Source organism: Taeniopygia guttata, chromosome 26 (assembly GCF_048771995.1).
Source record: "Taeniopygia guttata chromosome 26, bTaeGut7.mat, whole genome shotgun sequence".
NCBI lineage: Eukaryota > Metazoa > Chordata > Aves > Passeriformes > Estrildidae > Taeniopygia > Taeniopygia guttata.
In genome coordinates this window covers 6,614,420-6,636,999 of record NC_133051.1, presented here as the reverse complement: position 1 = coordinate 6,636,999, position 22,580 = coordinate 6,614,420, and the positions used below count along the sequence as shown (strand labels likewise).

General features: G+C 51.5%; 1 protein-coding gene across 1 annotated transcript; it reads right to left on the bottom strand.

Annotated features, from left to right (window-relative positions):
• Positions 1-157: 157 nt before the first annotated feature.
• Positions 158-20,781, bottom strand: SLC41A1 (solute carrier family 41 member 1). Its single transcript, XM_041721321.2, has 10 exons — positions 19,683-20,781; positions 13,537-13,644; positions 10,875-10,946; positions 9,271-9,415; positions 9,031-9,177; positions 7,622-7,769; positions 7,471-7,550; positions 4,431-4,565; positions 2,905-3,053; positions 158-2,691 (listed from the first exon to the last, which is right to left on the bottom strand). Exons 1-10 carry the CDS (start codon positions 20,034-20,036, stop codon positions 2,506-2,508), a joined length of 1,524 nt encoding a protein of 507 aa, XP_041577255.2. The 5' UTR covers positions 20,037-20,781; the 3' UTR covers positions 158-2,505.
• Positions 20,782-22,580: the final 1,799 nt, after the last annotated feature.

The window sequence follows — 22,580 nt, the reverse complement described above, 5'->3', positions numbered from 1 at the left end:
AAATCTGCTCTGTGCACCCCCAAATCTGCTCTGTGCACCCCCAATTTATTTGATTTTCTCCTATTGAAAAAGCTTCAGCCTGGGCTCAGATAAACTTCAAAACCTGAGAGGAGCCTTCAACCTGAAGGAAAAAAAAAAAAACAAAAAACCACCACAGTCCACATAAATAAATGTCATCTTTATTTAACCAAATATAATTTATCCATTAGGTCGACATCTGTCAGTTATAGGAACTATAAATAATTAAGACAGTCTTTTTCCTTTAATAAAGAGTAAACCAGGATTTTCATCTGCAGGCAGCTGTAGAGTAGGCATGCATTGGAGTGCAACCAGTGGGAAGAGGTTTGTTTTTTTGTTTTTTTTCCATCAATATTCCTCAGTTTTAAATTAAATTCTTCCCTGACCATTCCCCAAGCACGCCTGTACATATTTAATGTACAGACCCTCCCAACCCCACCAGCCCCGACCATGAGAAGCAGATTCCTTCTCTAGGGAATCCTTTCCTGGAGGATTAAGTGGTGATGCGACACCAGAAAGGCCAGCAGAGCTTCTCTCTGTATCCATAAAAGCTGAAGTGTTAATGGAAGGAAGTCTTGCATTTATTCCTCAACATCAGGCAGAGAAATCAGGTGAGCAGCTGAGAATATTCCAGGAAATACTCCAGAAAATATTACAGAAAATACTCCAGAAGCCCCTGGGCTGAGAGTTTAGCACAGCAGGGACAGGGTTTGGTTTGTGGTTGGGTTTTTTTTCCTTTGAGCACAGCTTTGGCCAAAGGAGATCTGAGAAATGTCCCCAGAGGGGACAGAGGAGGATCAGAGCTGCTCCTACACGGGACACGGAGCACAGGAGGAGGGGGACTGAGCCTGAGGGTGGATTAGCAAGGGAAAAAAGGGGGAAATCATCCCAAAAATACAACACCTGCTCTTCTGAGGGGCTGAGAAGGAGCAGCTTGGAGCCCAGCCCTGCCTCCTGCACAGCACCAGCAGCAGGGAAGGGTTTGCAGAGCTCCAGAGAGGGCTGGAGCAGCCAGGATTCCCTGGTTTGGCTCCACCTGCCCCGTGGATCTCCAGAACTTCATCCTGACCATCTTTTCCAGCTCGTCTCTGGAGCTGGAAAATAACTTCATCCAGAACTTCATCCTGACCCTCTTTTCCAACTCATCTCTGGAGTGAGGCCCAGCTCTGCACGCAGATCCTGGCCTGGGACAGTGAACCTGGACTAATTTTGGTCTTGGTTTGCCCCGAGCTCTGGTTTTTGCTGCCCTCCCAGCATGGCCTAAGGGGAACAGCAGGAATTCCAGGCAGATCTGATGAGAAGAGCACAGAAACAGGAGGGGAAGCAGCAGAGGAGGGAACCCTGCACTCCCAGGGCTCAGCCAGGCCCCTGCAGCTGGGCTGAGCCCCCATCCCAGCTTTTACACAAGGGCAGGGGGGGTTCCTGTGCCACAGAGCTGCCCCAAGAGCCAGGGCTCCAGTGATCCTGCATTCCCAGCTGTTTTCCAGCTGGCAGGGAAATCCCATGGACACCAGGAGCAAAATGCTCCTGCCCAGCTGGGAACAGCCCAGGAATGGCAGGATGGAAAAATTGTGTGTAGAGGTGTCCAGGAAGAGTTCCCCAGGGATCCCTTCCTGCCTGCAATGGGCCCCTCAGCAGCCAAAAGGAAACCTGGGCACAAAACCAGGAGCTGTTTGTCCATCCATCCACCCCTCTGGGTGCACTGAGGGAAAGGGAGCAGCACAAGGAGGGATCCAGCAGGTCCTGCAGAGGATCCCTGGCAGTGGGGATGGTGTGGGCAGAGCTCCCAGCCCCTCTGGGCAAGGCTCAGAGCAGCTCAGCTCGGCTCAGCTCGGCTCACCAAGGCAGAAGCAGCGTGCTGCTGGGCTGGGTGGCAAAAGGGAGCCTGAAGCTGCCAGCAGAGCCCAGCCAGGGGCTCTCAAATCAGCTCACTCGCATTCCTGGGGTGAACACAGGAGCCTTCCTCACCATCCTCCTCATAGACACTCCCCATTTTTGGATGTAGGCCCAGGCTGGAGCTTCAGAGAGCCAAGTCAGGGCTACCCCGTGCCCTGAGCCATGAGGTTGCACTTGGCTGGAAGGTGCCAGCTCAGCTAAACAAACATGAGCTCGACCTGCAGGGTGTAAAACGCTTATGAAGCGAAAAAAGCAGCCCTTCACCTCAAGGGAGGGGGCAGGGGGGGCTCCCTGCATGACCTGACTGAGCAGGAACTTCACTGGAACCTTGGTTCAGACATAACCTCTACGAAAATTGCACTTAGTGATTGTCTCGTTACACTTTTTGTTTGTTTGTTTGTCCTTCCTAAAACTAGATCGATTTTTCTGTACAAACTTGGTTTGAAATATAAACCACGTAAAATTCCCATTGAAAATAATGAGAATCCAGTATCAAAGGTGAAATCTTCCAGGGTGGGGGTGGCAGGAGGGGGAAGCAAAGAAACAACAAATGGAAGGAGGAGAGCTGTGGGAAGGGAGAAACAGGGAGATTTAATCCCCAACATCGGAGTCCCGGTCCCCGATGAGCCAGAGCACGTGGAAGCTGAGGGCCAGGAGCCCTGTCCCAATGAGGTCCCCCAGAGCTGTCAAGTACGGGATGGAGAAATTGTCGGGATCCAGGTGCCTGCCCCACATCCAGTGCACCATCCAGTCAGCGATGTAGAGCAGGATCAGCACCTGCAACAGACACAGCTCCTGAGCCCTGCGTCCCACAGCAGCTCTGCCAGGAATGGCAGGATGGAAAAACTGTGTGTCCAGGAAGAGTTGCCCAGGGATCCCTCTGCCCAGCACAGCACCTTTGGCAGGGACAGCCTCCGTCCATCTGTCCCCAGGGCAGGTGACACCCATGTCCCCTGAGCCAGCCCAGCCCACCGAGGGCTCCCAGCTCACCTGGAGCAGCGCTGCTGTCATGTAGAACACGATGAAGATGAGGGTGAGCGTGGTGTGTCCCCCCTGCATGGAGTGGATGGTGTAGAGGAAGACCAAGTGCCCGGGCACCACCAGGAGGAAGAGCACGCGGGCAGAGCGGGAGTTCACGTCTGCAAAGGGGACACCAGATCTGATTTAAACCCTGGCAGTGTCCCAGGCCAGCTTGGGCAGGGCTTGGGAGCAACCTGAGCTGGTGGAAGGCATCCTGCCCATGGCACTGGGTGAGATCTAAAGTCCCCTCCCACCCAAACCATTCTAGGATTAAATGACCCAGCTGAAGGCTGGCAGGGAGTTTGGGGTGTGGAGCTGCACTGAATGATCCTGTGGGTCCCTTCTGAAACAGGGGGTTAAAAATTTAATTCAGGGTAAATACCAATTTTGGATTTTTTGTTTAGTCTTTTAACTTGTGCACTCACAAAATGACCTACAGAGAGTGAACAAAGAAGACTCAAAACTGCTCAGAAAAGAATATTAAAGAGAGATAAAAAGAGGCCTACCACTAACTTTGAGACTAAAACAAACAAAAAAAAGGAAATCTGAACTATAAACATCACATTACATCTGCATGACTAAAGAACTGCTATCCTATTCCCATATCTTTACTCGAGAGCCCCCTAATTTCAGAATTCCAATAATCAGGAGGGAGGGATGTCCCAGGTTATAATATTGGGCTGTATTCCATTACCACCTCGAGCTGCAATCCCCTCTTCCAAGAAGAACAGCTAAAACCTTCTCTACACTAAACCTCCAGAGAGAAACGACATCAGTCTACAGGACTGTGTCCAGTTCTGGGCCCTCAGTTTGGGAAGGACATTGAGATGCTTGAGCACGTCCAGAGGAGGCAAGGAGGCTGGTGAGGGGCACACAAAGCCTGTGAGGAACGTTTGGAGGAACTGGGGTTGTTTAGGCTGGAGAAAAGGAGGTTTAGAGGTGACCTTATTGCTCTCTACAGCTCCTGAAGGGAGGTTGCAGACAGGTGGGGTCAGTCTCTTCACTGGGCAGCACTGACAGAACAGGAGGACACAGTCTCAGCTACGTCAGGGAAGGTTTAGGTTGGATATTAGGAAAAAAATTTCCACTGAAAGAATAATAAAATACTGGAATTGTCTTCCCAGGGAGGTGGTGGAATCACCACCTCTGGATATGTTTAAAAAAAGCCTGGATTTGGCACTTGGTGCTATGGTCTAGTTGTGGTGTTAGGGCATAGATTGGACTTGATGATCTTAGAGGTCTGTTCCAGCCTCATTATTCTGTGATTCTGTGTGTGTGTGACCACTGCTTAGACAAAACCATATCTGCTACCACCGCCCTAGCCAGCAAGTGTCGGGTTATATCTCTAACTCTGTCAGTAGTTCTTCTTTTGTGCTATTATATGTACTTAATTCTTTATTCCCTTTTTCCTAACAAATGATATTTCTGACTTAAAACCTCTCACTAATTTTACTTTTCAGACCAAGACAAGGGGGTTGCATTTCCCCAGGCCATACCTGAGCTGCAGAAGGTGCTGCAGGGGTTGGGGCAGCGCCGCGGCGCCGGCCCGGGGCTGTCTCCGGGCTCGCCGCTCATGTGCAGGTAGGTGGAGATGCGGCTGGCCTGCACGGCCACCAGGTTGCCACCCACACCTGTGGAAAAGGTTTTGACAGCAGATTCTGTGAGCCACCCACACCTGGGTGAGAGGTTTGACAGCAGATTCTGTGAGCCACGCAGGAGTTTGAGAACAGGATCTGTGTTTAGCACTGAAAAATTTCCTACCGAGGTTGTTTTGGCGTGGAAAGCAAGAAAGAAAGGAGAAGAGGAAAGAAGAGAAAGTAAGAAAGAAAGAAAAAAAGAAAAAATAAGAGAAAATAAGAAAGAGGAGAAAGGAAGATAAGAGAAAATATAAGAAATGAAAATAAGAGAAAATACAAGAAAGGAAGATAAGAGAAAATACAAGAAAGAAAGATAAGAGAAAATACAAGAAAGGAAGATAAAATACAAGAAAGGAAGATAAGAGAAAAAAGAAAGGAAGAAGAGAAAATGAGAGAATGAAGAGAAAATAAGAGAGAAAGAAGATGAGAAGAGGAAGAGAAGAGGAAGAGAAGAGAGAGAGGGAGAGGAGGGGAGAGGAGGGGAGAGGAGAGGAGAGGAGAGGAGAGGAGAGGAGAGGAGAGGAGAGGAGAGGAGAGGAGAGGAGAGGAGAGGAGAGGAGAGGAGAGGAGAGGAGAGGAGAGGAGAGGAGAGGAGAGGAGAGGAGAGGAGAGGAGAGGAGAGGAGAGGAGAGGAGAGGAGAGGAGAGGAGAGGAGAGGAGAGGAGAGGAGAGGAGAGGAGAGGAGAGGAGAGGAGAGGAGAGGAGAGGAGAGGAGAGGAGAGGAGAGGAGAGGAGAGGAGAGGAGAGGAGAGGAGAGGAGAGGAGAGGAGAGGAGAGGAGAGGAGAGGAGAGGAGAGGAGAGGAGAGGAGAGGAGAGGAGAGGAGAGGAGAGGAGAGGAGAGGAGAGGAGAGGAGAGGAGAGGAGAGGAGAGGAGAGGAGAGGAGAGGAGAGGAGAGGAGAGGAGAGGAGAGGAGAGGAGAGGAGAGGAGAGGAGAGGAGAGGAGAGGAGAGGAGAGGAGAGGAGAGGAGAGGAGAGGAGAGGAGAGGAGAGGAGAGGAGAGGAGAGGAGAGGAGAGGAGAGGAGAGGAGAGGAGAGGAGAGGAGAGGAGAGGAGAGGAGAGGAGAGGAGAGGAGAGGAGAGGAGAGGAGAGGAGAGGAGAGGAGAGGAGAGGAGAGGAGAGGAGAGGAGAGGAGAGGAGAGGAGAGGAGAGGAGAGGAGAGGAGAGGAGAGGAGAGGAGAGGAGAGGAGAGGAGAGGAGAGGAGAGGAGAGGAGAGGAGAGGAGAGGAGAGGAGAGGAGAGGAGAGGAGAGGAGAGGAGAGGAGAGGAGAGGAGAGGAGAGGAGAGGAGAGGAGAGGAGAGGAGAGGAGAGGAGAGGAGAGGAGAGGAGAGGAGAGGAGAGGAGAGGAGAGGAGAGGAGAGGAGAGGAGAGGAGAGGAGAGGAGAGGAGAGGAGAGGAGAGGAGAGGAGAGGAGAGGAGAGGAGAGGAGAGGAGAGGAGAGGAGAGGAGAGGAGAGGAGAGGAGAGGAGAGGAGAGGAGAGGAGAGGAGAGGAGAGATAAAATGAGAAAGAAAAGATAAAATAAGAAAGAAAAGAAGATAAAATAGGAAAGAAAGAAAAGAAGATAAGAAGAGAAAATAAGAAAGAAGAGAAAATAAGAAAGAAGAAAAAGTAAAGAAAGCAAGAAGAGAAAGTAAAGAAAGAAGAGAAAGTAAAGAAAGAAGAGAAAGTAAAGAAAGAAGAAGAGAAAGTAAGAGAAAATAAGGAAGAGAAGAGAAAAATGAGTAAGAGAAACCTGCAGCTGCCTATTGCAATGAGCACTTCGTTTGTCTTTCCTGACCAATAAATGTCAACTTAGGAGTTTTGTCAGAATGCATGAAAAGCATGCATGCTATAGCAAAATGGGGTTTGAAGCCTTCTGAAAACGGAGTGTTGCTTTATACTGTGACCACCTCAGCCACAACACTCCTGCAGGCACAAACAGCCCTCAGGGCATGGCCCAGAGACCTCCAGGAGCTGCTCTCACAGCCAGCACATCTGGGAGTGCCAGCTGCTGGAATTATGTAGGACGGTCTGGTTTTGACCCCAATTCTACTTTCACAGGATGTGAGGAGCTGGGACAAAGCTGTGGCTTTCCCCCTCAGGCCCCTGAGTAAAACTGAAGCAGTTCTGTTACTGCAGCTGGGGGTGGAAGAAAAATGATGAGACAGGCACCAAAACAGACACAGGAAGTTCGAAACTATTACTTTTCACATGAAACTGCGAAAGCCACCAGCACTGGCTGAAAAGTAACTCCACCTACTGCAAAAAAACAATTTAAAAACGAGTTTTCCTGGTTCATCAGGCAGAAAGGAAGTGAAAACTTTGCACCAGAACCAATCAGATTTCCTGACTCCAAGGCACAAATACAAATCTTTGTGTTGCCAGGTGCCACAAGGTAAATATTTTAGAAGATGGGGGGGGGTGTTCTACCAGACAGGAGGAATAAGGAAATGAAGAAGTCCCTGGAAATGTGGATTTTTGGGGAATAGCCTCCTAGGCTTGTCACCTGAATGCGTGGCATGGGGGCAGCCAAACCTGTGTGCCCTAACAGAAAATGAGTGCCTGAAATCCCAGCCCATCCCAGTTTGCAAAGAGCAAAGGGTGAAAGGGTGGCACAGGGGCAGCCAAACCTGTGTGCCCTAAAAGAAAATGAGTGTCCTGAAATCCCAAACCATCCCAGTTTGCCCAGAGCAAAGGGTGAGAGGGTGGCACAGGGGTAGCCAGACCAGACCTGTGCGCCCCAAGAGAGAATGACTCCCCTGAAATCCTAGACAATCCCAGTTTGCAAGGAGCACAGGGTGGCACAGGGGCACTCAGACCCGTGTGCCCCTGGCTCCCCAGAAGAGAAGGAGTGCCTGCAATCCCAGCCCATCCCAGTTTGCCCAGAGCTGCAGCCCCGGGGCGGGGCAGGACTCACCGTTGATGACTGGTGTGAAAACTGCCATCCCAGCAAAGTTGGGATCCGATACTGTCCTGTCCAAAATCAGCCCCCCGACACTGCAGGGAGAGAGGGGGAGGTCAGAGCTGGGCTAAGCCCAAGGGGACTCTGGGGACAGGGCCAGCCCCACCTGCTGATGGCCATGGCGACGATGACGGGCTCCCAGCCCGAGTACAGCACCTCCCGCGTGGCAGAATTCCTCCTGGCAATGACGATCCAGATGGGCAGCAGGGACAGGAAGAAGGCGCACACCAAGGGGTTCACATAGACTTTGCTCTCTGGGAAGGGGGGAGAAGGAGAAGAAGAAGCAGAGAAATCAAGGCCATGTTGTTGCAGAATTTCTGAGAGAGAGAGGGGGCATGATTTATGTCTGGAGTGAGAATTGACTAAAAAACTGCACAGGCCCGTAAGATTAATAAATCAGTTTAATGCATATGTATATATCTGTTATGCATGTGCAACAGGTTAGAAGATAAATAGACTCAAGAATTTTCAGAAGTGCACATGTCCTTAAGGAACTGAAATAAATCATACCAATTTTACAACTTTTACAAGTTGTGGAGGTTTTTCCCTGCTGTCCTAGATTGCATGATAAGCGGCCTTGGTGGGGCCTAGGAGCCTTTGACGCAGTGAGAATTCAGTTGTGGCGCAGTTAGAAATTATGTTAAGGTAACTACAAAGTAATGAGCTATCCGAGTGTGAATTAAGAGGAGAGCTGCAGTGTGAAAGGCCTGAACCCTTAAGGCAAAGGTAAACAATGTTAGTGTGCCAATCAGAGTGCCTTTGTAAACTGTAAACTATATAGAAGTGTATATAAACTGCCATCTTCTCTGGAATAAACGGAGAACGTTGCATTAATCATGTTGGTTTGACGTGTATTCTGTCCTGTCCAGCTTTCCTGTTTTATGAGGACCCTGAGTTCACCACGTCCCTCAGGAGCTCCAGGAAGAGCAGGGAAAGTCCAGGCCAGCCTGGGCTCTGCAGGACCTGGTGGTCCCTCACCACAGCCGTAGCCTGTAAAACGCCTGGATGTGTTCGCCAGCAGATCTCAGGGAGATCTCTGCAATTCCAGCTGCTTCACCCCCACTTCCCAGCCCTGGGCAGGATCTCCCAGCGCTGCTTCCGTCACCCCTGGATGAACCTGGCTGAGTCACAGCCCCGTGTCCCAGGGAAGGAAGGAGGAGGAGGAAGGAGGAGGAAATTGGGAGGCTCCAGCTGCAGCCCTGCCCTGAGGATCCCCAGCTGGAGCTGATAGCTCAGCAGATGGAATCCAAATCTGCTTTCTCCCACTGCTCCAGCCCCAGCCAAGCCCCTGGAAGGGGCCAACCTCTCCCTGAGCACCTCGCCTGGAGAGGAGGAGGTGTGCAAGGCAGTGAGAAGCTCCATCCCCTCCCCTAACCTGAACGAGGCCTGAGGGAGCTCCAGAGCAGGAACCCCCCACACCCCAAGGACGATGATTACAGAGGAAGAGGGTGAAATGAGAGGGAAACCCAGCAAGGACCAGGGAAACACTTTTTGCTTTTTTTTGCTGCTCCTCACCCAGCTCCTTGTACAAGCCCCAGCTGATCCCTGACAGCAGAGCCAGCGTGATGAGGTCCCCCAGGCTGGCAGCGATCGGCGTGGCCACGTTGTCAGGGTTGATCCCCATCTTCTTGGAGCCGACGATCACCCCAATCATAATCATGCCTGCAGCCAGAAAGAGGCAAAAAAAAACCCCCAGGATAAGGCCAAGGGGAGGTTAAAATCTCAGGAAGAGGTGCACAGAGGGGTGACTCTCACCCAGGACTAGGGAAGCAATGAAGGCAGTGGCCACGCTGCTGGCACACAGCAGCACAGCGTGGTCCATGCTGAAGTGCCCATCTGGGATCCACCCGAACACCACGGCTGCGATGGAGGCCAGGAAGCCAACCACGGTGGCCTGGACCTGGAAATGGAGAGCACAGGGTCACCAAGAGACCAAAACAGCCCCAGGGTGTGGGGAGAGCTGGAGCATGTCCAGGGGAGGCGGCGAGGCTGGTGATGGGTTTGGAACACAAACCCTGTGAGGAACCCCTGAGGCAGCTGGGGGTGCTCAGCCTGGAGAAAAGGAGACTCAGGGGTGACCTTGTCACTCTCCACAGCTCCTGAAAGGTGGCTGTGGGCAGCTGGGGCTGGGCTCTTTCTCCAGGAGCTGACAGAACCAGAGCAGGGCCTCAGCTGCACCAAGGGAAATTTAGGTTGGATGTTAGGGAAAGGTTTTTTACAGAAAGAGTGATAAAGTTCCATAATGTTCTGCCTGGGGAGGTGGTGGAGTCCCCATCCCTGGGTGTGTTTAACAAAGCCTGGATGTGGCTCTGGGTGCCAGGGTTGAGGTGTTGGGGCTGGGCTGGACTCGATGATCTCTCAGGTCTCTCCCAACCTGGTGGTTCTGTGAATTCTGTGAATTCTGTGAGAGGTTGCCCAGAGCAGCTGTGGCTGCCTCATCCTTGGCAGTGCCCATGGCCAGGCTGGAGCAGCCTGGGACAATGGAAGGTGTCGCTGCCCATGAGAAATGGATCAGCTTGTTGGAGTTCTGGATGCTGAGAATTTTAAACTTTCTGTGCTGAAAGGCACAGACCTGCAAGAGAACACTGCATTGACCCGAGGCTGTGGGGAAGGCTTCCAAAATTAATTAGCAGCACTGGGATTATGGGTGTGGAGTTGGTTAGAAGTGTGTAATGTCACAGGGTGGAAAACTTAGAGTTTGGGGTTTTAGAATATAGAAATAAATATGAAGCAAGATGGAGGTTTAAGGGTGGAGGCAGGTTGTTCTTCACCTTCTTCTTCCTTCTTCTCCATGGGTTTGGGTGGTGGTTTGTAACTGGACAGAAAAGTCCGCAGTGCAGGCTTCAAGGGATCATTTATTGGGTTAAAAAGGAAAATAATTTAGGTGTCATTTCTTAATTGGATAGTTTAGCCTCAAATGACCTTGTAACAAGAAATAGTTGGCCATTTTGTGCCTGGTTAATGAAAGACTGCAGAACTGGCTGCTGCGAGGCTGGAACATTGATAGAAATAACAAACACCTGAGTCTGAACATGAAATACCATCTGAAGTGCCTTCAATCCCCACCCCAACAGAGGCAGAAAAAGGAAGCCAAAAACTGATATGAGCTTTAAGGTCCCTTCCAGCCTGAACCATTCCATGATTTCATTCTATGATTCCAAGAAGGAAACCCCACCCAGGGGGATCAGAATCCAGCATGGCCACACCCAGTCCAACCTGCAGGGCCACAGAGGTGCCACCTGCCTCCCCATCAGACACAGAATATTGACAGCGAACAGCAAAACCCAGGCATTTAAACCTCCCACACTTGCCAAAGCTGGGCTTGCCCAGCTGTAAATATTGCCCTTCCCTCTGCTTACCTGTATCAGAGCCATGTTCCCTGTAATCATCTTCCAGAGCTCTTTGGGTGTATCTATTTGGCCAATATTAGCCTGCAAGAGGAAATCAGACACCATTAATTACAGCCTGGCAGCACTTCACACCTGCTAACAGCCAAACTCCTGCGTGCCAGGAGCAGGAGGGAACCTCAATCTCTCAGCTCTTACAGGAGAATAATCCAGCAGCAAAGGGAGCACCAAGGGGAATCAACACCAACCAAAAACCTCCAAAAGCAGCGAGATCCCTCTGTGCCCCTGCAGCCACACGCTGCACTCCTCATGGCTCTCACTCTGCTGGCCCAGCCATGCCTGGCTGGGGCCCAGCTGGGTCAGGCTGCCCCTCGGGCCAGGGGTGCAGAGCCCCAGGTCAGAGCAGCAGCACTGGGGCATGGCGGGCAGGGCAGCAATCCCTCCTGTTCCTGGGAAAAGTTGAGCAAACAGAGCTGGGGACACGTGGGGACATGGAGAGGAGCAGGCAGCAATCCCTCCTGGCTGGGGACACAGAGAGGAGCAGGCAGCAATCCCTCCTGCTCCAGGGAAAAGCTGAGCAAACAGAGCTGGGGACACGTGGGGACATGGAGAAGAGCAGGCAGCAATCCCTCCTGGCTGGGGACACAGAGAGGAGCAGGCAGCAATCCCTCCTGCTCCAGGGAAAAGCTGAGCAAACAGAGCTGGGGACACGTGGGGACATGGAGAAGAGCAGGCAGCCCTGGCCCAGGGGTCAGCTGGCACGGGGAGAGGCTGAGCAGGATAAAAAAAAAAACCCAGTAAATATCACCGTGGGTGATACCAACCAGGAGCAGGAGGTGGAAATGGCTTTAATTCCTGGATCCAAAATAACCCAGAGGAATCACTGCAGGGCACCAGCTCTGCTCCTCCCTGCCACCTCCAGGGTCTTTATGGGAAGAATGGGTGAATTTATATCCAGTTTGCATCATTAGAAGCTGATGAGCTCAGGAAACAAGGGAGAGGCTCAAACACTGGAGTGGGAAATGCATTTTGAAGCAATCCATTTTGAATGAGTTAGAGATGGGACCTCTGAGTTTTTCAGATGATGGGATTTATTTTTTGTGAGAAGAATGGGGGAGTTTATATCCAATTCGCACCCTTAGAAGCTGATGAGCTCAGGAAACAAGGGAGAGGCTCAAACACTGGAGTGGGAAATGCACGTTGGAGTGCATTTTGAAGGAATGCATTTTGAATTTTTAGTGAGTTAGAGATGGGACCTCTGAGTTTTTCAGATGATGGGATTTATTTTTCTTATCTTCTGTGTAGACAGGAAGGGTGAATTTGGCTCACATCTTCACTGCATGGCTCAGAAAGTCTCAAGACCCCTAGTTATAAGACCTTTCAAGGATTTATTGACCAATAAAACACTGTCAACAAGGATATTTATGTTCTTGACCCAATCTTTAAATAATTTAATCTTATGGACTCATGCCACAGTGTAATCATGCTATGACACACAAACCTACAGTACTGCATCCTAAACTTCTCCAAACTTGTGCACAACACCACAGCAGCAATTTCCTCCTCTCCAGTGGAAAATAAAACAAGAAATCATTGATTAATTAATCCCCACGCTCTCCTTGCTGGATGTGCTTTACTGAGATGCTCCCATCTCTGGAGCAAATCATTCTGGGCAGAGAGGAGGAAGAAATTTGGGGGAAAACCAACAAAAAATCGACTGGAGCAGCACAGCCAGCACAGGAATTTGAGCTCCATGTGAAGCCTGACCTTAAAATTCCAGCCACATGGCAATTAGGCTGGGATTAACATAACCTGGCGTAATCACTTAATCCTTTAACTAACGGGGGAGTTTTGCCTCTTAATTGTGAAAGGAATTTCTGAGGTGCTTTAAAGCAGCACTGATTAGAAACCCAAAGCCTGAGGAGCCACTCCAGGCTGTGGAGAGAGCTGGGGGAGCTCTGGGCAGAGAGGAGCTCCCTGCACAGCCCTGGGAGCAGAGACCCTCCTGTGCCACCAGCACGGGCACCTGGATGATCCTGAAGGTGCTCTGCAGCCTCCAGGACCCCATTTCATGATTCCATGATTTTAAGGAGGCACAGGAGGGAAGGCAGAGGCCAAAGGCTCTGGGGGTCAGCTTGAGGACAGGAGGATGCAGCAGGACAGGAGCTGTGCTGGTGTCCCCGTGACCCCCCCTGCAGCCACCAGGGCAGATGGGGCAAAGTTCTGCATTCCTGACTCGGTTCCTCTGCCAGGGCTGCTCCTGCCAGCCCCAGGGGGGGACACACAAGTGCCAAGAGTACCCTTGTCACCGGCACTCCCCCTGAGCAGCCCAGAAGGTGGCCAGGGCCAGGGGGGACAAGGTCCCTGTGGGCAGGACAGCGAATTCCCAACAATGGAGTGGTAGTCAAACAAATGGATTTGTTTGTTTTTTCCACACAGAGAAGGGGCAAACGAAGCTCAGCCTCTGTCCCTGGAGGGGAGGAGAGGAAGAGGAGGGGAGAGGAAGACGGAGAGGGAGAGGACAGAAGGAGAAGAGAGGACCTGACCTGGCAGAGATGCAGAGATAGCCCTATGCAGCGCAGCTGTGCCTTCCCTGCCCAAAATTTGGGAATTTGACCTGCCCAGCCACCATCCCTCCCCAGGGATGGTCTCCCTGTCCCTCCCCAGCACTCACAGCTGTGGACAGGCGGGATGCCAGCGTCATCTCCAGGTTCCCCTTCAGGCCCAGCAGAGCAGGAACCAGGATGAACACCTCAGTCACCTGTTTGAAGACGTCCCAGTGCTGCAAAATTAAAACCAGTAAAAAACAGAACCAGTAAATCTCAGCGTGGGCGATGCCAGCCTCGGCTCGGGGCTCAGTGTCACCCCCGGGGCAGACACCCTAGTGCCCTCCCTGCTGCCACGCGGGAATTCTGCCTGGCAGCAGTGACCACAGCATCCCCTGGGCTCAGAACCAGCTCCGACATTTCCCAGACCTCCCAGCCCTGCTTCCCTGCCAGGACCCAAATCCACTCCTGTTCCTCACCCTGCCAGAGCTCACAGAACTCAGAACCCAGCTGGGCATGGGCTGATGGCCCCAGCAGCTTTCTGCCTGCAAGTGGCACCTCTGCAAATATATATATATATATATATAAAATTATATTCGTATATTATATATTAATTAGTTTTTTTATTTAATTTGTTTTTTATTTTATTTTTAGATTTTAAATCCAAAACTCAGCCCACTGAGGCCATATACATATATAAAATATTATATTACATATTTAATTTTTTTTATCCAAAACCTAGCCCACTGAGGCCATATATATATATATACATACATACATATATATATATATAATTATATTATTTTGATCCAAAACCCAGCCCACTGAGGCCATATACATATAATATCACATTATACATTATTTAATTCTTTTTTTAATCCAAAACCCAGTCTACTGAGGCCACCTTTCCCTCCCAGCTGTGCCAACTCAGCCATTTCCCAGGCCAGGAGGAGGCTCCAGCCCCCTCCGAGCTGCCCTCGGCAGTGCCACCCTGCCAGGCTGACACAGACACGGATTTCTCTGCAGGACAAGGAAAGCCACCAGCTTTCCTTTTTCCCATCCCACCTGCCTGCCTGGGGGAGGCAGGAGTTCAGTTATTTTGTGGTTATTTTTTCCACCCTCACTTCTTTGCCAACAAGCTGCAGTTTCCTGCTGATTTGCTGTGGGAATCCAGAACTTCCCTCTGGCTGCCCTGGGATCCTGGCAGGGGTCAGGAACCCCCCTGGACAGAGCCCCCAGAGACACTGGCTGTGATCTCTGCCCATGGAAAAGAGTTTTCAATCTTACAGGATGAATTACAAGCTCTGAGTGTTTGATATAAGTAATAATTAAGTGTGGCACAGGTGCAAAAGTAAAATTTTAGGATTCTAGATTAGGGGTCCAAAGGGGACAAGATGGAGGAAATTGGGTGTGCCTTGTCCTTTTTCTCCTTCTTCATGCCCTCCATGTTTCACTGTGGTGTTGGCATTTTTCTGTTGGTTCAGGCTGGGGACACACTGTCCAACGTAGGTGACAGATATTGGCACGTTATTGTAAATCCAGCACAGGTAGTTTCTGGTATTTAATGTTTGTAAGATCCCACTGAGGGCAGAGCCCCACACACTGCCCTGCAGGACAGAGCTGCGGCAGGGCAGCAGAACATGTTAGAGATAAACAGAATAAACAACCTTGAAACCAGCACAGACCAATTATGGCTTCTGCTTTGGCAGCGGGGCTGACAGACAGAGACTTTCTACAATCTCGGAATCACCAATACCAAAGATTACAACACTTTGCAACACCAAATTCAAGCTGCTCTGGAAAAATCCTTGCAGGCAAATGAAAAAAAAAAAAAAAAAGCAGAGGCAAGCTTGGGATGGGTGGAGTGGGATTTCTCCAAGGGAAAAGGGGTTTTCCAGTGTGGCAAGCACATTTCTCTCCCTCTCAGGATTTTTCATAGAGAGAAATGAAAGAGAAAACAATTTCTATTTCTGCTCCTTGTTTTTCCCACGTGGAATGTGTTTGGAGAATTGTTTCCCTGGGGTGATTGCTTGATTAGATGCTGGTGAGGATTGTTTGAGCCTGGCGGCCAATCCAACCCACCTGGGGCTGGGCTCTCAGGGTCACAAGTTGAGGTTAGAGTCAGAGAAAGCAGTATGTAGTTTTAGTATCCTCCTTTTATATAGTATATTGATGTATTTTAGCATAGTTATAATAAAGAAATCATTCAGCCTTCCGAATTGAGTCAAACATCGTCATTTCTTCCCATTGGCTTCGCCTGCATTTCCAATATTCCAGTGATAAAAATCCCTTTAATGTTTCTGACATTGGTAAGGCCAGGTGAGGATGGAGAGAACCTGGCAGGGGTTGTGCCCTCCTCATCCCTGCCAGTGTCCCAGGCCAGGCTGAGCTTGGAGCAGCCTGGCATGGGGAAGGTGTCCCTGCTTTGGAATGGGATCAGCTCCAGCCAAACCTCTGGGATTTCATGCCAAGCTGACTCTCAGGGACACAGCCTGAGAGTCAATATAAACAATATAGTATTATTATATTATTTATATTGATATATAATTATCTATTATATATTTTTATATTTTTATTATATATTATATAATATTATATTATTTATATTGATATATCATTTTCTATTATATATATAATTTTTATTATATATTCTATAATATTATTATATTGTTTATATATAATTATCTATTCTATATTTTTATTATATATTATATAATATTATTATCTTATTTATATTTTTATTTAATTATCTATTTTTTATATATATAAATATATATATATACACACAGTTCTGCTGTGAAGCTTTTTCAGGACCACAGCCCTCTCCCTGCTGGAGAATCCCTCCTGAGGTCACCCAGGCAGGTCTGGAGGTGCCCAAGGACATGGCACTCAGGGTGGGGATGAGCTGGGATTGGTGGCACAGCCCGGACTCACTGATCCTGGGAGGATTTCCCAGCCCAAATTCCTGGGATTCTGTGTGATTTGAGCTCAGTGCTCACAGCTGAGAGCAGAACCTGAAATTCCCCACCCAGCTCAGGCTGGGCCTCCTTTAAGGCACCCCAGGAGCAGCCGAGCCGGGCTCTCCCTGGGCAGTTTTTGGGGACTCTGGGATGGCTCTGCTGGGTGAATCCTCACTCCTACTCCCCCTGGCAGCACCACTGCTGTGTCCTGGGTTAAGTGTGGATTCAATTTCCATCTGTCAGAGGAATTTCCATCTGGGGCAGTTCTCCTCTGCTCGTTGAGCAGTTCTCTTTATCTCTTCCACAAACCAATTCCCCCTCCAGGAGATCTCTTCTGTTCATGGGCCATTAATTATTAATTATCTTCCGTTAATGAGCCATTAATTATTCATGATCTCCTGTCCATGGCTACTGAGTGTCCCTGCATGGCTGAGAAAATTCCATGATTCCATGGGGAGATGCTCTGCCCAGGGTCGGAGCCAAGAATTCCTACCTGGATACAATCTGACCTGGGAACAGCACAGCAGCCTTTGCCCCCTGCATTCCCAGAGGAGCAGCTTTCTTCCCCCTGCATTCCCAGAGGAGCAGCTTTCTTCCCACTGCATTCCCAGAGGAGCAGCTTTCTGCCCCACTGCATTCCCAGAGGAGCAGCTTTCTTCCCCCTGCATTCCCAGAGGAGCAGCTTTCTTCCCACTGCATTCCCAGAGGAGCCCAGGCCCATCTCCCCCAGCCCTGGAGCTCCAGAGGAAGACTCCCGCCTTGTGCAGGGGTTTGTTTTTTGGGTTTGACTGACTCTGGCAGTGTTGGTTTCTTTTAGGTTTTTTTTTTTTTTTGTACTACTGCATTTGTATTTTAATTTTCCTAGTAAAGAACTGTTATCCTATTCCCATATCTTTGCCTGAGAGCTCCTTAATTTCAAAATTATAACAATTTTGAGGGAGGGGGTTTACATTTCCCATTTCAGGGAGGCTCCTGCCTTCCTCAGCACACAGGGGCAGGGCCAGGCACCAGCTCCAGCTCTCATCAGCTTGTCCCAAGCCTGGTTTGTAAATGCAGCTTTAGGGGAGGCTGCCCTGCAAGCTGGAGCCACTGCAGCAGCTCTAGGGCAGGGCTGCTCCTTGAGAAAGGAAGAAAAGGCATCCTTGAGGAAGAAAAGGAATTTTTGGGGAAGAAAAGCAAGGAGATTTCTGCAGAGCTCAGCAGCTCACTGACTGCAAAAGAAAAAAAAAACTAAAAAAGACCAAAAAACCCTAAAAAAAGGCAAAAAGGAAACCCTAAAAAAAAGGCAAAAAGGAAACCCTAAAAAAAAGGCAAAAAGGAAACCCTAAAAAAAAGGCAAAAAGGAAACCCTAAAAAAAAGGCAAAAAGGAAACCCTAAAAAAAAGGCAAAAAGAAACCCTAAAAAGGGCAAAAAGAAACCCTAAAAAGGGCAAAAAAGAAGCCCTAAAAACCTAAAAAAGGTAAAAACAAAACTAAAATAAGAAAACAACGACCTAAAAAGGGGGAAAAAAAGCCTAAATAACGCAAAAAAACCCACCAAAACCTAAAAAAGGCAAAACCAAAAAAAAAACTCTTAAAAAAGGCAGAAAAAATTTAAAAGTCAAAGGGGAAAAAAACCCACCATAACCTAAAATAGGGGGAAAAAAAGCAAAAAAAAAATCAAAACAAAACAAATTTAAAAGACCAAAAAAAAAAAAAAAAGGATAAAGAGAAGATGAAATAACAATTTCAGTTCAGGACATGGAGGTGTTAAAATCCCTGTAGCAGCTCCTCTGAGAAGCACAGCACCAGCGAAATCAGATGGTTTTAGGGAGGCAAACACAGCAGAGAGGATCCTCCAGGATGTGCCCAGGATCCCACGCAGCACTGGAGGGGGTGAACTGGACCTGGGTGTGCTGGAGGTTCAGGAAAAATCCTCCCCCTTCCTCCCCCATGACTCATTTCATTCCAAGGCTGAAGGGAGCTGGAGCTGCTGGCAGCACAGGCTGAGCTGCTGTGGGACACAGGAATTACAAAGTTTTATTCCAAAGTAATGGAATGACAAAGTTTTACTCCTAAATTTACACTAACCGAGGCAGGAGAATGCAGTCTCCCAGCCCTGCCTGCCCACGAGCTCCAGGAAAAACTTTAGCTTGGGTTCAAATCACTTTGGGGGACTTCCAGAAGAGCCAGGCAGGGACCTTGCGAAGGGAAAACATGCTTGAAATGTCCTTATTTTTTCAGAAAACGATTCCAGTAAAGCTCTCCCGGATTAATTTCCCCCGTCCAGCCTTTCCTGTTTGGAGTCACTTCCCAGCTGTTGCGGCAGGTCCCACCAAGAGAGGCCACAGGCATGAGCAGAGTTCAAAGGCACGCAGGGAAACTGCTGCTGTGGGCAGGACAGCACCAGGAGAGGCTGCCTGACCACCCACAAATCCCCAAAAAACCCTTCTGACTTCCTGGCACCACAAATCCCAAAAAAACCCTTCTGACTTCCTGGCACTGGGCTGGGCTGACCCAGCTGCCAGGGGCTGACACTGGAGCTCTCCCTGCCCACTGCACCAGGGTTTGTTCACTCAGCCCAGCACAGCCAGCAGCCCCAAGCAGAGTGTTTTCGGGTGCCCACAGCTCCCAAAATCTGTGTCCCCATCCCAAAGCTTGGATGAGCCTGGTTTTGTGCCTCAGGCTCTGCCCAGCCTGGCGTTCAGGGCACAGCAGAAGCTGATCTGCTGCCAGGCACGCTTGGGAAATGCACAGGAGCCTCAGTTTGCAAAAGCAGCGTTCCCACATGGAAACACAGCCAGGCTGGCACGTTCCCACGGGGAACACCTTGGTTTTTATCCAGAGGCAACTGCCAGCTTCCTAAATGTCACCTGCACCTCTCAGGGGAACACTCCTGTCATCCCTGGATGCCTCCAGAGCACATGGAAGTGGTGCAGAAAGCTCTGGAATGAGCCACAGGGCCTGGCACACACTGAGAGAAACATAAACCTGGCTGGCACGAGCCAGGACCAGCACAGCAAGCACCTGAGGTGGGAAAGGGACAAAAGGAGCTGGGATGTCACCAGGGAAGGGATTTATCTCCAGCTGTGATGCACAGAGTGCTCTCACTTCCCAGGCTGCACCTTCTCCTCTGAGCCAGTGCCCTCTCCTAACCCCTTAAATTAACTGAGCTTAATTTACAAAGCCAGGGCTGGGACAAGGCGATGGAGAGCTCTCCATCTCCCCCTCCCCACCAGCACTCCAGGGAGCTGTTTTCCCCCTTCCCAGTCGCCAAACCAGCCTCGGCAGCCCATTGTGGCACCCAGCCCTGCCCTGCAGAGCGCCAGCCCTACCTGCACGATGTCCAGCACCATCCCCGCAGCCACCGTGCCGAAGCCAGCCAGCAGGAAGGGGAACAGCACCTGCAGCCCGATGGAAAACGAGGTCTCCTTGAGGGGCGAGGTGGGCTCAGGACCCCGGTCCGTGCTGGTGTCATCACTCTCGTTGCTCTGGCTGCCATTTTCCAGCAGGGCATCCTCCTCCCTCACCCCTTTGGCATTGGCTCGGGACTCCAGCACCACCACTTCCACCCCGGTGCCGCCGGGCCCCAGGAACCCCTCGGTGGGCTCGGGGCAGTCCCCGGGCACGACGGGCAGCGCGGCTCCGTTGGCCTGGGCGCTCTCCTTCTGCTCCAGCGTGGAAGTCATGCTGCAGCACCCGCTCTGCTGACCCTTGGCTCGCTGGGCCTACAGCCAGCAGCTGCTCCAGCAGGGATCTTCTGCCAGCAGCTTATCCACACGGCCTTCCCAGCATTTAGGGGTGAGCTGTGCCAGCCCTGCTCGCCCACCCGGGAGTGCAGAGCCTGCTCCTGCGGCAGAGATCCCCATCAAGCAGCGCCCGGGATGGGGACACGGAGCAAGGGGAGGGCAGGGGACACGGCAGCAGCTGGGACCGGCAGCAATTCCCCCTGGCTCTGCTCCTCTCCAGTGCCCTGTGCTGCAGCAGCCGCCCAGGCAGGATCCCAGCTTTCCTCCCGAGATGGGTGATGCTTTACTGCATCTCTTCCCGGTTTTTTAACAGCAGATGTGATGGGGCAGAGGGAAAACCAGAAGAAGTGAAGGACAAAGACGCTTAAAGGAACACTGAAGAAGAGGACTGGCTTTTAGACGTGATCCCACTCAGGCTCTTCTTGCTGCCACTGTCCCTCTGCAGAATTCCAGTGGGAAGGCTCCTGCGGGCTTTCTGCCAGAACAGCCAGCGATTCCAGCAGGATTCCAGTGCCACTGCCGCCCTCCTCCTCCTCGCCCAGCAGAATTTCTCACCCAGCTCTTACTCAGGGTAGCAGCAGCTCCCACGGAGGGTTACTCACGGCGCTGGGCAGGCTGCAGGGTGGGGGCTGGCATTTGGGCAGCCCGGGATCTAACGTGGTTTTCCAAGAACTCGTCCGTCACCTGAAACACACGGGAGGAAAGCCGATATTCCCCGCGGTCCCGTGGGATCAGCGATCCGTTCCCAACCTTCGCCGTGCCCCTCCTCTCCCCGGGCTGTCCTCCCGCAGCGCCGGGCACGCTCAGCGGCCGGGCCGGGGCTGCGGGGGCACAGCCGCAGGGCGATCCCCGCGGCCGGTGCTGCTCCCGCAGCGCCCCGCGAGCCGCCAGCTCCGGAGCGGATCCCCGCGGGAATGCGCGCAGCGGAGCGGAGCGGGGCTGCCGCCCGGCCCGTGTCCCCGTGCCCCGCGGTGCCGGTCCCGTGTCCCGCCGTGCCGGTACCGCCCGGTGCCGGTGCCGGTCCCGTGTCCCGCCGTGCCGGTACGGCCCGGTGCCGGCCGCTCCGCTCCCGCCGCGCACCCGCCGCCCCGCGCTCTGCCCCGCAGGGCCCCGCCCCGCGCCGCCCTGACATCACCGCCGCCCAATGGCGGCCACGCCCGCCCCGCCAAGCCGCGCTCCCATTGGTCCGACGCGCGTGGCGTCACGTCTGGCCACGCCCCCGGCGCGCAGCGCGTCCCCGGTGTGTGTAGGCCACGCCCCTTTAGCGCGCGGGGGCGGGGCCTCAGTCCCAGGCGGGGCCGGCGGGAGCGGCCCGACCGTCTGTCCTTCTGTCCTTCTGTCCTTCTGTCCGTCTGTCCATCTGCCGTCTGTCCTTCTGTCCGTCTGTCCTCCTGTCCGTCTGTCCGTCTGTCCTCCTGTCCGTCTCTCCGTCTGTCCTTCCATCCACTCTGCCGTCCATTCTTTCTTCCATCCTGCTGTCCGTCCATCTGCCCATCCATCCATCCATCCATCCATCCATCCATCCATCCATCCATCCATCCATCCATCCATCCATCCATCCATCCATCCATCCATCCATCCATCCATCCATCCATCCATCCATCCATCCATCCATCATCATCCATCCATCCATCCATCCATCCATCCATCCTTCCATCATCCATCCATCATCCATCCATCCATCATCCATGATCCATCCATGATCCATCCATCCATCCATCCATCCATCCCTCCATCCATCCATCCATCCATCCATCATCCATCATCCATCCATCCATCCATCATCCATCCATCCATCCATCCATCCATCCATCCATCCATCCATCCATCCATCCATCCATCTATCCATCCATCATCCATCCATCCATCCATCCATCATCCATCCATCATCCATCCATCCATCCATCCATGATCCATCCATGATCCATCCATCCATCCATCCATCCATCCATCCATCCATCCATCCATCCATCCATCCATCCCTCCATCATCCATCCATCTATCCATCATCCATCATCCATCCATCCATCCATCATCCATCCATCCATCCATCCATCCATCCATCCATCCATCCATCCATCCCTCCATCATCCATCCATCTATCCATCCATCCATCCATCCATCCATCCATCCATCCATCCATCCATCCATCCATCCCTCAATCCCCCATGCCTTTACCTGCTCTCCCTGGGGCTCTCCGGGGCTCCCTCTCTCTCCCCACTGTGCCCCACTGGTGACAGGAGCTCAGGGGTGGCCAGGGGTGCCCGGCAATGCCACCCCCATGCAGGGAAGCAGGGCTGGATGCAGCCCAGTGGTACCCACTGGATTTCAGGCCTCTGCCAGGCTGAGGCAGCTCTGAACAAAAGCTCAGCAATATTGTCACGTACTCTGCCTCTACTTGTGCCAAACTGTCCCACAACAAATAAATAAAGACCATAAAAAGAGCATAAAAACTCCTGCTACAGAGGTCAGGTCCTTGTTGCT